The 17133-nt window shown below is 35.7% G+C and overlaps 1 protein-coding gene across 5 annotated transcripts in view; it reads left to right on the top strand.

The window, feature by feature from the left end:
* The window catches only part of ERCC6L2 (ERCC excision repair 6 like 2), a 186428-nt gene that overhangs the window by 86294 nt on the left and 83001 nt on the right, over positions 1-17133 (top strand). For all 5 annotated transcript variants that reach the window (XR_004673385.3, XM_034967797.3, XM_003811162.7 and 2 more), the window contains exons 14-17: positions 4697-4849; positions 8715-8795; positions 10074-11229; positions 16211-16365. Coding sequence is in view for 4 of the 5 variants with exons in the window: in XM_034967797.3 (XP_034823688.1) it covers positions 4697-4849; positions 8715-8795; positions 10074-11229; positions 16211-16365 (1545 nt within the window). In the remaining variant the exon portion in view is untranslated. The remainder of the gene's footprint in view (positions 1-4696; positions 4850-8714; positions 8796-10073; positions 11230-16210; positions 16366-17133) is intronic.

Below are 17133 nucleotides of genomic sequence, written 5' to 3'. Positions count from 1 at the left end.
AGGCAGGCAAAGAGAATGAGAATCAAACGAAAGGGGTTTCCCCTTATAAAACCATCAGATCTTGTGAGACTTATTCACTACCACGAGAACAGTAGGGGGTGAACCGCCCACATGATTCAGTTATCTCCCACTGGGTCCCTCCCACAACACATGGGAATTATGGGAGCTGCAATTCAAGATGAGATTTGGGTGGGAACGCAGCCAAACCGTATCACCTACAAACCAATGAAAAGAATAATAGGCATTTCACTGAATTAAAAATGCAAGTGGTTAACACATGTGAAAAGATCTTTTTAACCACACTCATAATCTAGAGATAGAAAATAAAATAAGACCATTTGCATTGTATATTCTGCAAAAGCTTTTTTAAAAAATGCATATTGAGGTGTTTTTGGGGGCGTTGGGGAGATTGGTGCTGTTCATTGTTGGTTGGGGCATTTGAGAGATGCTCATATACTACTGTTGAGAGTACAACTGGTATAGGTATTGTAGAGTCTCCATAGCTAACTGACAGAAATCCTCTCACATATGCACAGTGAAGGATGACAAGGGCTTTTACTTAGCATTGCTTGCATTTGTTTAAAAAACAAAGGAAACAACCTAAATGTCCGACAGTAACAGAATAAATTCTGATACCTATATTACTTTGTGACAGCAAAATTTTAAAAATTATAGTCAGATCAAATGTACTGATGTGGCAAGATGTCTGAAGACATTTTTAAGTGAGTTGAAAAAGCAATATACAGAACAATATCTACAGTGTTTCGGTGTGTTTAGAAATAAAGCTATTTCTGTGTGACAGACTGTACCTGATTTATGACATGGTTCAACTTAATGTTTTTCAGTTTTATGATAGTGCTAAAGTGATACCTATTTATGTATGAAGTATGTTCCTCTACTTACGATGGGGCCACATCCAGATAAGCCTATCGTAAGTCCAAAACTCACTTTAGACCTAATGGTGTTTTCAACTTACAATGGGTTTATCTAGATATAGCCCCATCATAAATTAAGGAGCATGTGTATGTATAAATAGCTTTAACTTCATTGAAAGATACCTAGAAGGATGCACCTAAACGTTACAGCACTGGTTAGACTAATAAGGAGTGACCTGTATTGTTCATGAGGGGCTTTTATTTTGATACCTTTTGTTGCATCTGTTGTGATGATGCATTCAGATATTTTATACATTTTAAAAATATAAACATCACTTTTACAGCAGCTGTGCTCCTTCAGGTTTGGAGCATTTAAACAATCTAAAGTTTGGCATTCAGAATGTCTTCTCGTCTGTGTGTGTGTGTGTGTGTGTGTGTGTAAATTTTATTTGTAAGTGTTTGCAGAAGAATTGCAAGAACAGCAGAAAGAACCCCCAGTTAGCTTCACTCAAATCACTCAAATTCCCTATTTGCTGACATTTTACACACTTGCTTTCTCTTTGTCTCAGCCATTATCTTTATTCTTTTTCTGAGCCATTTGAGAGAGTTAGACTTCTCATCAGTATGTATTTCCCCAAAGAAGCAACACTCTCCTACCAACACTCTAAATTTTCCAGTACGTATTTCCCCAAAAGAAGTACACTCCTACTTAAATATACATAAAAAACAGTTTTATGCATTCTAAACACTCAGTTGTATATACGGTTCTACAACTCGCTTTCCCCACCCCCCACACTCCTCTCCAAAATGCAGTTATTCACATGAAGAAGTTAACATTGATAAAACATGATGCTGTAATCCATAGGACCCATTCAGTTTCCCCACCTCTCTCTTTTTCCTTTCTGGTCCAGGGTTTCATCAAGGTTCATGGCTCCATTTACTTGTGTCTCTTCAGTTTTCTTCAGCCTGGAATATTATCCAGGCTTTGTCTTTCAAGACCTTGACAGCTTTAAAGAATAAGGCCTTTGTGTAGGATGTCCTTCAGTCTAGGTCCATTTGATGTTTCCTCATGTCCAGACTCAGGCCAAGCAGTATTGGCAGGAATACCACAGACATGATACTGTGCTCTTCTCATTGCATCAGTCAGAAGGCACATGGGGGTGACCTGCCCTACTACTGCTCACGTTAACCTTGATCGCAGGTCAAGTTTGTGTCTGCTAAGTTTCTCCACGGCAAAGTTACTATTTTTTTCTTTGTAATTGATATGTAGTTTATGGGGAGATCCTCTGAGACTGCCAGTTCCTCATCAGACCTGCACGCATAACCCTTAGTGTTCATTCGTGATTCCTGCCTGAGTCAGCTACCACTATAATGGTTGTCAGGTGGTGATTTTTCTATTTCCATTATCCTTCTTGGTTGTTGTTTGGCACTCTACCATTTAAAAAAGAGCTTTCCCTTCTATTTATTTAATTTGTGTGGTCTCATGGCTTCCTATTTTAGTAATAGATTACAACACATTGAATATCACTATTTATTTGATGTTCACATTGTCTTATATTTGGCCAATGGGAACCCATTAGGGTGACTTCTGTGTCATTTCGACTTGCTCCCATCATTCTTTTTGCACTTCTTTACTGTGGTAGGCTGAATAATAGTCTCCCAAAGATGTTCACATTGTAATCCCCCAAACCACCTGGGTTATCCAGATGGGCCAATGTAATCACAAGGGATTTTTTATAAGGGTCAGATGTGCACATCTTCATCTCTGCTAGCTCTGACCCTACTGCCTAATAACCCGTGGTAAGAAAGCAAAGGGTCAGAGAGAAAAATAATGAAGATGCCACACTGCTGGCCTTGAAGATGGAAGAACGGCCATGAACTTCTTAACATCATAAATGTTCTTTTCTTTTTACTTCTTTCTTTATTTTGTCTATTGTTATGATGAGATCCAAGCATTTTCTCCCTTGTATGGATTTTTCATAAGCTACAAACTAAGCTACATTTTTTAGTTACTATTTTCCCCCTAACTTCTTGAATTTGAACATGATTTCATTTTTAGTTAGCCTACAGATGGAAGCACCTGGTTTCCACTTTTTCTGGAGCCACTTTAGTACAAAATAATGTGCTTTTTATAAATTTTGTAATAAAACTTTGCTAGGAAGCTTATAAAGACTCAAATTAAGGCTTACAAATTACCTTGGTGATTATAGTTACAGGTCCTGCAGTCTGACAATATCAGTGTTTAAGGTAGTTTCAGTAACAAGGGTAAAATAGGTAGGTACCCGGGCTATCACTTGCATCAATTGTTATTGTAATTCTGTACTCCCAGGATTACAGCCCATGTTCATTGGTATCAAATTGATCAAGTTGGTATGTTGATCCATAACTTCTTTAAATGAAGGTCCCAAGGGTTTTTTTTAAGAGCGGCATCTTGAAAGTGAGAAATTAGTTAATAGTATAAATTTTAGATTCAGCCAAACCAAGGTTCAAATTCTAGGAATGACACTTCTTAGCTGGCAGCTGTGAGCAAGTCACTTAATTTCTTTAAACTTAAGTTACTTTATTTTTAAAATACAGAAATTTTAGTTATTTTATTTCTAAAATTGAGATGATATAAGGTTGTAAGGATTAAATGAGAGTATGGAAATAAAATGCTATACATGTAATAAATGTTCAGTAAATGGCAGCTGTTATTAACAAGAATTTTAGTTGCCTAGAGTAACTTATTACAGTGCAAATGAACTCTGATGATAATCTCAATAGTTAAGCATTTCTCTTTTTTTGTTTTTTGTGACGGAGTCTTTGTCACCCAGGCTGGAGTGCAGTGGCGCCACCTCGGGTTGCTTGCAGATTCCACTAGGTTCAAGCAATTCTCCTGCCTCAGCCTCCCGAGTAGCTGGGATTACAGTCACCCACCACCATGCCCAGCTAATTTTTGTATTTTAGTAGAGAAGGGGTTTCACCACGTTGTCCAGGTTGGGCTCTGACTCCTGAAATCAAGTGTTCCTCCTGCCTCCACCTCCACCTCCCAAAGTGCTGGAATTACAGGCATGAGCCATTGCACCCGGCCCTTAAGCATCATTTTTTACTGATTTCTCCATCAGTGGGCTGAAGTTATTTTCCATTCTGTGCATTCTTTGCTTCTTTCAAGGAATTTTAAAGTACACATGGGGTTAATCAGATTGTATTTTAATTTTACATATTTATATTACATTTAGTAAAATATCCAGCAAATAGTGCATATTAATGTTGATACTGAAATGGTGTTTTTAAATGTTCCATGTCAGTGTTCTTTCTGTATTCAAAATTATGTCAAAGATGCAGTGTTTCTTAAAACAGTGATAGGGTTTTTGCTGTTAGTAGGCAATGTAGTCAAGCCACAATTAGTTTGACACCAAGGTGGTTATCATATCATTACTTTAGATTGTAATTTAACTTCAGTGATGTAGTAATTACTTCTGCCAGTTTTAGTAGTTGCTATTGTAATAAGAGTTTTAAAAGGAGAAAAGTATATTCAAATGTATGCTTTTATTATTAAACATTTATGTCAGGTGGATATTCTATAGAGATGTAATCTTGACTCAGTTGTTAGAAAACAGATAAAATAGGAAATATAAGATCTCTGTTTCAATAAGACTGGCCAGATTATTATTATTTCACCATAATGGCAACATCTGCCAGGGAAATTAAAACAAAATTTCCTCCCTAAGGAGATTCTGCCTGCTCTAGCTAAAGCTGTGTATATACAGGGAATGCCAGGAAATTCTGACATATTGTTGGAGCAAACACTTCAAAAATGTCTTGTGTTTTTTCTGTTTTAGCAACTTCACTGTGTGGTGGTTGGAAGTGAAAATGCCAAACGATATTTTGAAGCAGTTCAAGGATCTAAAGAGCATCAAGGAGAGCTTTTTGGGATCCATAACCTCTTCAAATTTAGGTCCCAAGGGTCTTGTCTTACGAAGGACATCCTGGAGGTGTGAACTTCTTCTCTGACCTTTTCAATAATATTTTAAATACAGTTTTTCTTCCTCAGGAAATCTGAAATACAATTGCTGTTGCCTTTTCAGAGAAACTTTTGGTTTTCTTTATCAAAAATGCCTTGGAATTTTTACTTTTAGAGAATAAGAAATGAATTATTGTACCTCTAAACTAAGATTTTCCCATGCATAATTACAAATAATGCACACACACAAATGTATATGCTGGGTAGTATGAACTCCAAGGCCATTTTAAATAGGCAGAGAGAAGTTATAGTTTTGAAAACAGCTGCTGAAGTCAGGAACTAAAAAAAGAGGTTTTCCTAAATAAACAAAAATATAAAATGTGTTTTAATTAAAAGTTACCAAATACTCCCTGAGATGTACTCTCATGTCTCATGGAGATTTTTGTTTTCTGTTCCCAATAAAAATTCCACACCAATATTTTAAACTCTCCCTGTTGTGTTCATCCTCAGCATACAGATGTTTCTTATTCCTCAAACAAAATATTTTATATCCTTTTTTAAAAAAATCTTTAAGTTCTTTTATATACCGGAATACTAAGGATATTAACCTATTTTCTAATTGATATTCGTATAGGTATCATAAAATCCTGGAGTATCATCTTTTTCAACCTCCTCATGGTATAGATGAGGAAACTGAGTCTTAGAGAACTTCAGGATATTTCTCTTGACTTCCAGGACTTTGTACTAAAATATTAATGTACTTCATTTATTCAGTAAGTACCATAAAGGCAGTTCAAGGAGCAATTGGTTCCTGTCCTTGAGGAACTTAAACCATCTTGACCGGAGGTGGAAGAGAACGTTTACATAATAACCACGTAATGTCAGGAATCGTATGCTGAACAAGTTAAGCAGTAGACCATGGATGGCTGGGGGAGAGGAAGGTATATATTATTTGAATCCTATAAATGTTGTTACTATTATACAGTTTCTGATATATACTGCTGAGTTTCTATTTTATAGTAACTATATTTGATTCTGAATTCAGTGGCCCATTTGGAGTCCTACTTTTTGGGGTTTTTTCCCCTTGCTTTTTAAATATGCTGTTTCTTTCATGAATTTGTTCTTTCCAGTTTCCCTTTTCATATCAATAACTTTGTTTGCCCTCCAGCTCCCGAACCCAGCTGCTACCTCCATCTCAGAGTACTACTTGACATGCCTATATTGATGTTAAAGTCAATTGTCTGTAAAAATATTAGCATTTTATTATTTATCCTGTTTTCTGTCATATATGACATAGTTACCTGTTTTTATCAGAATAACCACCTATTTCTTTGTTAAACAAGTGTTATATAAGACATATCAGGATGACAGGTTATTAAGTAGAAAAAGTTCCCTTGTTTATCGTGCCACTGCACTCCAGCCTGGGGAACAAAGCAAGAGACTTGTCTCAAAAACAAAAAACAAACAAACAAAAAAAAGTTCTCTTGTTCACTGGTTATTCTAAGAATATCTTGTTTCACCTTCAGAAGTGTTTATTAATGACAGGACCATCCATGTCTTATATTTTCTTTTTTAAAAATATCTTTAAGTTCTTTAATATACCAGAACACTAAGACTATTAACCTATTTTCTAATTGATATTAATAAGGGGTGACAAGGCCATCCATGTCCTACATTTGTCTTGCTAGGCATATCATTGGCACTTGATTATTAAGTTAAATTTTGAATTAAAATTACTCATTTGTCATCAATCAGAATGTAAACTTATTCAGGGTTGGTTAGATTCATGCTGCTTTGGGCCAAAAGGTGCTTCTAAATATTATTATTAGCCCCATATAATGGGAGTACCTATCATAAAGTAAAAGGAGTATTTCACTTCATGTGAGACATTTTTAATTTTTAAAGGTTGTATAAAATCTCTTTTAAAATGTTTTAAGATGTTAAAATTTGAATATTTACACTTATAATCTTATGATTTCTGGGCAATTTCATTCTGTTTTGCATTGACTTTCCATTATCTATATTATGGTTTCTCTTCAAAGATAGATATTGAGAGTTCATTTTACAAGTATATGTTGAGCATCTGCTAAATGTCAGGTACTGTTCATAGAGCTTTGCATACATAAAAGAACGAAATAAACAAAACGATCCTGTCTACCAGAAGTCTGCATTCTATATGGGGAGACAAATGATAAACAGAATAAATAAGTGAAATATGGAATGTATTATGATAGGTTCTAAGGATAAAAAATAGAACAGGGAAGGGAAATAGAAACTGTTAAGGAAGGGGCATTGCAGTTTTAGATGGGGTAGTCAAGGAAGCCCTCACTCTGAAGGCTGCATTTGAGTATTCAAAGAGGTGAGGGAGGAAGGTGTGTTTTAGATAGGGGAAACAAATGAAGAGGTCCTGAGGGAGGAACATGCCCCGTGTGATCTCCAATGTCAGGGAGGCCAGAGTGGTTAGAGTGGGGTCAGCAAGAGAGCAAGAGATGGAGCCGGAGAGATGACAGAGAGCCAGACCATGCAGGAACTTTGACTTTTACTTGAATGAGACAAAAAGCAATTAGAGGGTTCTGAACAGAAAGATGACATAGTCTGATTTATATTAGCTTGACTTACTATTGAAAACTAGACTATAGAAGTACAAGGACAGAAGCAAGAAGCCAGTTAGGAGGATACTGCAGTAATCCAGCTGAGAGATGATGTCGGCCTGAGCCAGGGTGATTGTGGTGGGTGGCATGAGAAGTGGCTGGATGCTGTATATATTATCCAGGTGGCACTGACAGGATTTGTTGACGGGTCAGATACAGGGTATGAGTAAAAGAGAAGAGTTAAGGATGGCTCCAAGGTGTTTGGCCTGAACAACTTAAGACTGGAGTGGCCATTTATCTATAATAACGGAGTTTCAACAGCTTTAAGATTTCTAGTACTGCCACTTTCACCTGTTGTAGTCATTTAGCTTCTGTTACAGAGATAAATGGTAGCCTGGGAATGAGGCTTCCCATCCCATTGCTGTAATAGCCTCCAGGCATGGAGAACAAAGGACTTGCAGCAGTTCAGAAACTATCATTCCCTAGAGTTCCATAGGGGAGATTCTCACTCATTGCCCTGGATACCAGGTGGCTGGAACCACGCCATTAGTATGTCTGTGTATTCTTAAGTTGGGCATTTGTAACTCTAGTGATGGTAGTATTATTTCTCCTTGCTCTATCAACAAATATAGCCTTAAAAAGAGAATTGATTTCCTTTTGAGGAGAATTTAATATTCTAGAATCTAGGCCATTAGAACTTCTGCTAAATGATACACCAGAAGCTTTAAAGTCCAAATACTTTCCCAAAAGATAGCAAGCCTGTTATATAACTAGAATATTGTTTTTAGTTTCATATTAGGGTGGACCTTTTCATTTTGATGTCTCCTACACCTAAGGGGTATTTTTAAATGAATATGAACAATAAATATAGTAACAATATAGGCTAGAATATCAAGTTCCCAATATTCAACATTGTGGTGTTTGAAATGTTAATATGTCCTTACCGTAATTATTGTATGGGAATGGTTGTTATGGATATCATACTGGGTAAATATTTCATATTTCTTCACTCTCCCTCTTCCCACTAGTACTTTTAATGAAGTTGGCTGGAAAGTATTAGTTTTCTGTGTATGTAAAAGTAAACTTTAACACAAGAATTAAGAGTATTTTTAGAATGTTATATAAATGTTTATATATGAATTTCTTAATTAGCAAGTTGAAAAATAACATTAAGAATGCTAAAGCAAGCTGCATGCAATTTTTCTTTCTTAGCTCCAAGAATAGCATGCATTGCTGTTGTTTATCTGGTTGTTGCTACCCCCTGTGTTGCATAGCTATTTGCATTCTTTCTTACTGACATTATAGAGAGAAGGCCAAGTGGAAGCAGGGATCATGACAGCCACAACATGGTTGAAAGAGGGACCTCCAGCATACAAACTGGAAATGGTATGTAATATTTGAACCTGTAGACTACAACACCTAGAAAACATGTACTGTGACAATTTTGTTTCTTTTCCTTTTTCCTTAATTTTATAACCTGTAAAAAAAAAAAAAATTAAGAGTCAAGGACACAAAGTCAGAGGACTATGGATAAAATTAATAATTAAGGCTGATTTAACATTCATATTATAAGAACAAATTCAGGAGCAGTTCAGGCATTTACAGCTAAACTGAATTTTAACTACACCAAACTGTAAATCCAGTACCACCTAGATAACTAACCCATCCCAAATAAATAATTTTTGACTAAATGGTAAGTTAAATGGAAAAATCACCATCAATGTGTATTTAAAATTATTGAACCCAAATATCAAAATTATTCTCTAACCTGAAAGTAGATATTTGATTCCTTAATTTTGTGATCTTTTTAGTAGCTTGTCATCTCATGTACCACCAAATCTTTATTTCATCATAAGGCCATCTTAAAGGTAAAAAACATGTGTGGAAGGTTTTTTGTTATTGTTGCTGGTTTTTTCTTGTTTGTTTTTAGAGTCTTAACTATCAATTTATACCAGTCCAATGAGTTTAAATTGGGGATGAAATTTCTATAAATTTAGAGAAATATATGAATCTCAAATATTGGCAAAAGTATTATCAGATAATACTTTCCGCAATATTTTACTAGTAGAGCCTCAGTTTTAGAAAACTAGGTTATATTTAACTCTGATTAATGTGCAAAGGTTACATATTGAATTTAAATTTGTAGCAAATTTTACTTCAAAATTCTTTATTTCTGGTGATCAAGATCCTATCGGCCTTTTTAATCAATTAGAACAATTTTCCAGTCTTGAATTCTTTACCTTGTTAACTCCTGTAATCTGTCTTATTCTTAAAGCGTGATTGGAAGTATCTGCTAGATGACAGTAAACTCCAGTAATTCTTAAGCAGTAAGTTGTATGCTTTTCACTTTCGAGGCCACAATTATGTGTCCTTGCATCTTAGAAGCCAAACACTCCACTTTGTGTTTTTCTTCAAAATACTTTGATTATATGGTACTCTAGTTTAAATTTTTTTATTTTGCAACAATATTCAACATGGAAAGAGAAAAGACTACCAGACTATGATATTAAATCCTTAACATTTGTTTATTAAATGTTGTACTTTTAGAAAATATTAAGTGATATACTTGTACCTAAATTACCTGCCCAAAGTTGAGTACTTTTCAGTTGATTCCACATTATATCTTGAGGTTTTCTGATGTTTTTGTCATTGTTTCTTCTATAGCCTAGACAGCCTGACTGTCAGGAATGCAGAGGTACAGAACAAGCTGCAGAGCCACTGGCAAAGGAAGCATGTGATCTCTGCAGTGACTTCAGTGATGAAGAGCCAGTGGGAGCCACAGGAATAAAGACTGCCAAAAACAAAGCACCCGATTCAAGTAAAGCTTCCAGCTCTCCAGGACAGCTTACCTTACTCCAGTGTGGTTTCTCGAAATTGCTTGAAACAAAATGTAAAGCAGTTGAGGATAGTGATGGAAATACTGCCTCTGATGATGAAAGTTCTGATGAGCAGCCCACATGCCTTTCAACAGAAGCCAAAGATGCTGGTTGTGAGAAAAATCAGGACTCTCTTGGTACTTCAAAACGTCAGAAATTAGATAACATCCTAAATCCAAAAGAAAAGCATATTTTTTACAAAAGTGAGAAGATTTTAGAACAGAATATTTCTTCCAAGTCTGATGAGAAAAATATTAAAAATACAGATAAACATTGCATTTTACAGAATGTCACAGAATCAGAAGATAGTGATGTCATCTGTCCTACACAATACACAACTGAGAGATTCCTCGACAATAGTATAAGGTTTAAGCCACCCTTGGAAGGATCTGAGGATTCTGAAACAGAACACACTGTAAAAACAAGAAATAATGATAATAGTCGAAACACTGATGACAAAAGAAATGGAATAATTTCAAAAAAGTTAAGTCCTGAGAACACAACCCTGAAATCTATTTTGAAAAGAAAAGGCACCAGTGATATCAGTGATGAATCTGATGACGTTGAAATTTCTTCCAAGTCAAGAGTAAGAAAGAGAGCTAGTTCATTGAGGTTTAAGAGAATAAAAGAAACCAAAAAAGAACTTCACAATTCTCCCAAAACAATGAACAAAACAAACCAAGTGTATGCAGCAAATGAGGATCATAACTCTCAGCTTATTGATGATTATTCATCCTCAGATGAGAGTTTATCCGTCAGCCACTTCAGTTTCTCTAAACAGAGCCACAGACCAAGAACTATAAGAGACAGAACTAGTTTTTCTTCAAAACTGCCTAGCCATAATAAGAAAAATAGCACTTTTATTCCAAGAAAACCAATGAAATGTTCAAATGAGAAAGTTGTTAATCAAGAGCAGTCATATGAATCAATGGATAAATTTTTAGGTAACTAAAGACACATTCTCAAAACTTTAAAAAGTATATTTGTTTTATCAAATAGTTCTGTGAGACGCTTTGAATTAACTTGTAAAACAGCCCTAAAATCAAGATGCTGCATTGAGGCACAAATAAGGAAGGGTTGGGTAGCAGGATAAATGGGAGACCACATATAGGTCAAGATAGAGAATGTTGCCATCTACCCCAGGACCCCCTCCATGTGCCCATCTAAATCACAGCTCCTCTGCCCCCATAAATACCAATTATTCTAGCCTCTATAGTAATTACTTATTTACATTTATATGGTTTTATCACCAAATGTGCATCCCCAGGTGAATTAATCTGTTTTCATGCTGCTGATAAAAACATACTTGAGACTGAAGAAAAAGGGGTTTAATGGATTCACAGTTCCACATGGCTAGGGAGGCCTCACAATCATGGCAGAAGGCAGTGAGGAGCAAGTCATGTCTTACATGGGTGGTGGCAGGAAAAGAGAGAGAGCTTGCAGAGGGGAACTCCTCTTTATAACACCATCAGATCTCATGAGACTTATTCACTATCACGAGAACAGCATGGGAAAGACCTGCCCCCATCATTCAGTTACCTCCCACCAGGTCCCTCCCATGACACATGGGGATTGTGGGAGCTACAATTCAGGATGAGATTTGAGTAGGGACACAGCCAAACCATATCACTAGGTATTATGGTTCAGTCTCATCCATTTTGTAAAAATATTATATAGTCTTTTTTAATCTACAGGAATCCTCATCCCTTTCATTGCCTTACAATGTAACTATGGAAGTACCTGGACCATCTCTTACAGAGTTTCCCTCAGTTTGCATTTTGCTAATTGTACCCTCTCCATGCAGTTAAACATGTTCTTCTGTCTTCTATATTACCTGCAAAAGAGCAGTTGGTTCCTGAGACTGGATCAGACTCAGGTTCAGTTCCTTTGGCAAGATATAAGTTAGTGTTTAACAAGACTATAGTAGGCACAAAATGTTTATTCTCTCTCTTTATGATCCTAGCAGCCATTGATATTTAATACCTATACTTATTTATTCATTCAGAGTAGCAAAATATTTTCTCTTTCTTTCGATTTCATTTTCATTTATTTAGAATGCTTTTGTAAAGAGGTACTTCACTACTTCCCTTCATTATTGCTTACCCAGTGGCACAGTTCATATGGGAGAGACAGGAAAAATGCTAATTGCTTTCTTTATTTACCAGTTTTTAGTATTAAACTAAATATGTCTATATGCCATAAGGATGACCCATTCTTTTCTTAGTAATTGATTCAAACACATTTAGTGGGTCTCAATTCATTGCAATTAATAATATTATTAAGGCTCCATTGTCCTATCTGTGGATAGAGGGGAATCTCTGACATGAATATTTTGGTTCCTGAAGCATTTTGGCATGCTGCTAGTCATTTTGGAAGCTTCCTTGTAGTCTAGTCTTACAAGATGTTCCAGGAACACCTCATACATTTTCTGTCCCAGACCTACAATCAGTCATTATTCCAAGAAGTCTTGGTTTCTTTTAGAGAGAAAGTGTGTTTCAAGACCACAGTCTGGTGCTAGTAATGAACATTGCTACTGTTGACTTGGTTATTATTTTTGGGCCTTTTCAGTGGCCAGATTTGTGTGTGTGTGTGTGTGTGTGTGTATTTATATTTATACACATATATGTGTATGTATACGTATATTTGTGATATATATTTTATATATGTATGTACAAATATGTGATGATAAAATACCTCGAGGTTATACGTCCATATTTGTATTGATACTTAATTTGAGAGTATAGAGCTCTTATTTAGCCTCTTTATTATATGTGAATACCATTTCTACAATATTGATAATTCTGGTTCTCAAGCATATAGGGAATGATTTACTTTTAATGCCCCATGGTTGCTCATTTGCTTTATCCCATATTACACAAAGAATAAAATAACCGTACTACCACCATTTGATTGCTGGCAACATTTAGGGTTTATCTGTTTTTGCCTCTACTCTCCCTTTTCTTCCATTTTAAAAATGGATATACTATGTCTTCATTGTCAAAGATACATTGCATTGTATACTACTCCCCTCTTAGACTTCACTTACTGTTGGTCCACAGGTAACTACACATTTCATGCTCCCCATCAGTCCTTAATGTCAGTCTTCCTCGCATCGTTCTGGTTGTCTGAATCTTACTGTCTAGTAGATTGCTCAAGAAGTGTTCATGAGAATAATATTCCCTGAGATTCTTGCAGTAACAGTTTTGTGCCCTTATACCTAAAAGTCAGTTTTGCTGGATGTAAAATACTTGGCTCACATTGTCTTTTCTTGAGCATCTTAAATATGTAGCTTTGTTTTCTTCTGGCATAAAGTATGGTATTATATGTTCTTTTTTTTTTTTTTTTTTTTTTTTGCCTCTCCCTGGATGCCCAGGGGGTTTTTTTCTTTTCATTGTTGTCCAATAATTTTACTAGCTTGTGTCTTCATGTTGGTTATGCTGGGTCCATATTCTGATATACACAGTGTTGTTTTCACTCAAATTTTATTTTGGGAAAGACTTGCTTATACCAGTGTTTTTAGTTACTTGTTCTATTCCTTTGGTTTGGCTTTCTTCTTCAGGGACTTCTTTTCAGATGTTCAGTCTTCTTTGCCTATCTTCAGTTTTTGTCACATTCTCTCAAATCTTTATCTGTTCATTTTGTTTTGCTTTTTTAAAATGTTGTTTTGTTTCTCTTAAGGCTTATCTGTTGTGTTTATTCCCACTTATGTTCCTTCTAGTTTAGTCTTCATTTTTGAAATTAAAAAAAAAAATTCCTAAGTCTTTCCTAAGTTCTTATCACTCATTTGAGTTGCTCTGATTCTGATTTACGTTGATTCATGTCTTTTTCTGTTTTGTGAGCACATCTTTCTAGCACATTTTCATTGAAGGGATATTACTCTGCTTGTTCTCTTTTTTCTCACAATAATTTTTTTGAGATTTGACCCTGCTGCTTTTCCCTTGGTCATTTTTATATGAAATTATTTCCCCTGAATTTTACAAATGAAGCAGAGCTTAGGAAATCTTTTCTCACTTCACAGAGATCCGTATGTTATTTCCATGTAGAGTGCTGCACTGTGGTGGGCTTTCCTCTCGCTCTCTCTCCCTTGCTTTGCTCTAGGTCTTTTCTTGCCCTCATCCTTGTTCTTCCTATCCTACTTATTTTGATTCTCTCCCAGCAGTTTTTCCTCTTTATTGGGCCCTGACCTGGGTGGGGGCCCTGGTGGGTCAGTTTGGGGAGTTCTAGTGGTTGGCCTGCTCCAGCCCCTCCAGGCCTTCTTACTGTGTCCCCCCTGCACCCTCTCAGCATTGAAGAGCAGGAAACCTTCCCAGATTCAGCTGCTGTTCTCCAGCTGGCCCCTTGTGCTTTCCGGTGAATACCTGTTGGCAGTTCTGGGGTCTCCTGTTCTTAGGTCTGTCAGGCGCCCTGTTGCTTCCTACTTTCACACAGATACTGAAACCATGCAGAGTTCATAGCTAGTGGAGATTTTCCCCACCTGCTTGTACTTTAGGTGTCATGAGGGTATCTTGTTATCTAATTTTGTTGTAAATGTCCATGGGCTTTTGGTTTTGCTGTCTAGTTGCTGTCTGTTTTTGTGTACAGATTCAGAGATTCTCCTGCTTCTGCTGTTACCACCCTCTGCCCAGAATCTGTATGGTGTTTTTAAGAGTTAGCATTGCCTTCACAAGTGTCTGACTTATTCCCCAAAAATTATATGAAAGTAGCTGAGATATAAGCAAGGACATTTTGCTATAGAAATCTTAATTGTTGTGTTTGATTATATACAAATGAGGCTTTCTTTGTGGCTATTAGCATTCTCGTTTAAGAGTTAATTATGATTTATATCTTGGTGTCATTATAAATAAGTACTGAATTACCCTTTGGTTGGTGTGCTACAGTTAGATTTTAGGTTTGAGGAATTATTGCATAAACTTTTTTAAATAATCAACTCAGTTTTTTGTTTGTTTGTTTTTACTGTGTAAAAGGTGTCAGTAGTTAATTTGGAACTAATGCTATTTTGAATAATGGATAACGTGTCATCAAAATTAAGAAACATCTGAGTAAATTTTCTGCCATGAAGGTTTTGAAACTATGTGCCATATATAGTACCTGGTATTCTGAAATTAAGGAGAATGTTATGCTAGTTAGTGTCTCATCATATTATTTAACAACGTCTTGTGTTTGCATGATTGGCAATTTCTGATTGAAGAGGTTCAGGACTAAAACAGCACAGTTGTTGAAGATCATACCTGAGGTTCATTGCCAGAGCTGTTGCAGGGAGCTTTTACAGGCCTTGGTTCTAGCTTTCTCTTTTATGATCACAATTCAAGAATGAATTATAGGTGCCTAGAAGCAAAGCAATAAAAATTGTAGCCATTTTTTAAACCTCTTTCAGATAAAAGCCATGAGTTAATTTTTTTCATTTCCTAAAAAGCTCTCATCTTGACATTCTCTGGGCATATGTACAAAAAAGACAAAATACAAACAGTAAAACTGAGCAAAGCCAATCAAACGAAACTCCCTGGTCATAAACCCCATGCTCTCATTCCATCACTGTAATCAAGTACATGTTTAAAGGAACAGATAAGGTTAGTTTCATTCTTTAAATTAGTGAACATCTTTATTTTTTTTTTAATTAACAATGAAAACAAATTCATAGAGAGGACCCTACTCAACCCTGACTTTTCTTTTGGCCAAAACCTCCATTTCAGGTTTAAAGATTGTTACCTATCAGTAGTTCTCATCTCACATTGATGAGAAGGAAAAGTCATTTCCAAGGTAACCCAGACTAACATATTTGAACTCTTTCTCTTTTCAATATTTTTCCTAAAGAATATTGTGATGTTGATGTTTCTCTTGAGTATTAAAAATAAGAATAATGTGTTTTTATGGAACCATATTGCTTTATACTGATACATCACTTAATAAACATAAATTACCTCCTAGATGCCGTTCAGGAAGTGGCTTATATTCACTCAAACCAGAATGTAATTGGATCGAGCAAAGCTGAAAATCACATGAGCCGATGGGCAGCACATGACGTATTTGAGTTGAAGCAGTTTTCTCAGCTGCCTGCTAACATAGCTGTTTGCAGTTCTAAGGTAAGAAAAATATAGGGTAGTATCATCTTTAGTTACCTCATTTTTCACAGAAGTTAATAGGATCAACTGTAAGTGACATACAAATAAGTGTAAAAATCAAAACACCATTTGGGAACTGTAGTCATTGAAGATGTTTTAGATTAAACAACAAATTTATACCCAAATACCTAATCATGTTGAGTTGCTTAATAGTTTCTCTCAATAAAAATTGGCCAGTACTCCCAAAATGAAAAGGAATCTGAGGGAATCATGTAGTTCAATCAGAACCAAAACCATTTCTGCTCATATGGAAAAAGGAAAGTGTGTGATTAGGTTGCTCCACAATTTTTCACCTAAAATGAAGACCCACATAGAAAACTCATTTCATATAGAATTTATATTTTTAGCAAAAGGGTTTTTATACTGTTAAAAGTCATAAATACTTCCTATGGGCTCTTCCCACTTAAAATTGCTGTTGTGATATTTTTGTTTATACATAGTCACTTTCATCAAAGGTTTTTAAAAAATATTTTCTGGTGTTTGGCTTATTTTTCTTTATTATTTTCTAAGAGCTAAGTGCCTCAGGAGTAATTTTACTATTACTTTATGGGCAAGAGTTCAGAATGCATACTGTATATAATACCAATATTTTATTTCAACTTAGTGCTATTATACTTTTAAGAATGAAGGTGAGGGTAGAATTCCTCTGAACTATCAAGGGAATTAATTTATTCGTACCTCACTGGTTTGACAAAGGAATTAAATTACCTTAACAGTAAAACCAGAGTA

The sequence above is a fragment of the Pan paniscus genome, chromosome 11 (assembly GCF_029289425.2).
Source record: "Pan paniscus chromosome 11, NHGRI_mPanPan1-v2.0_pri, whole genome shotgun sequence".
Taxonomy (NCBI): Eukaryota; Metazoa; Chordata; class Mammalia; order Primates; family Hominidae; genus Pan; species Pan paniscus.
Note: the sequence above shows the minus strand (reverse complement) of the source record. Positions and strands in the feature narration are given on the sequence as shown.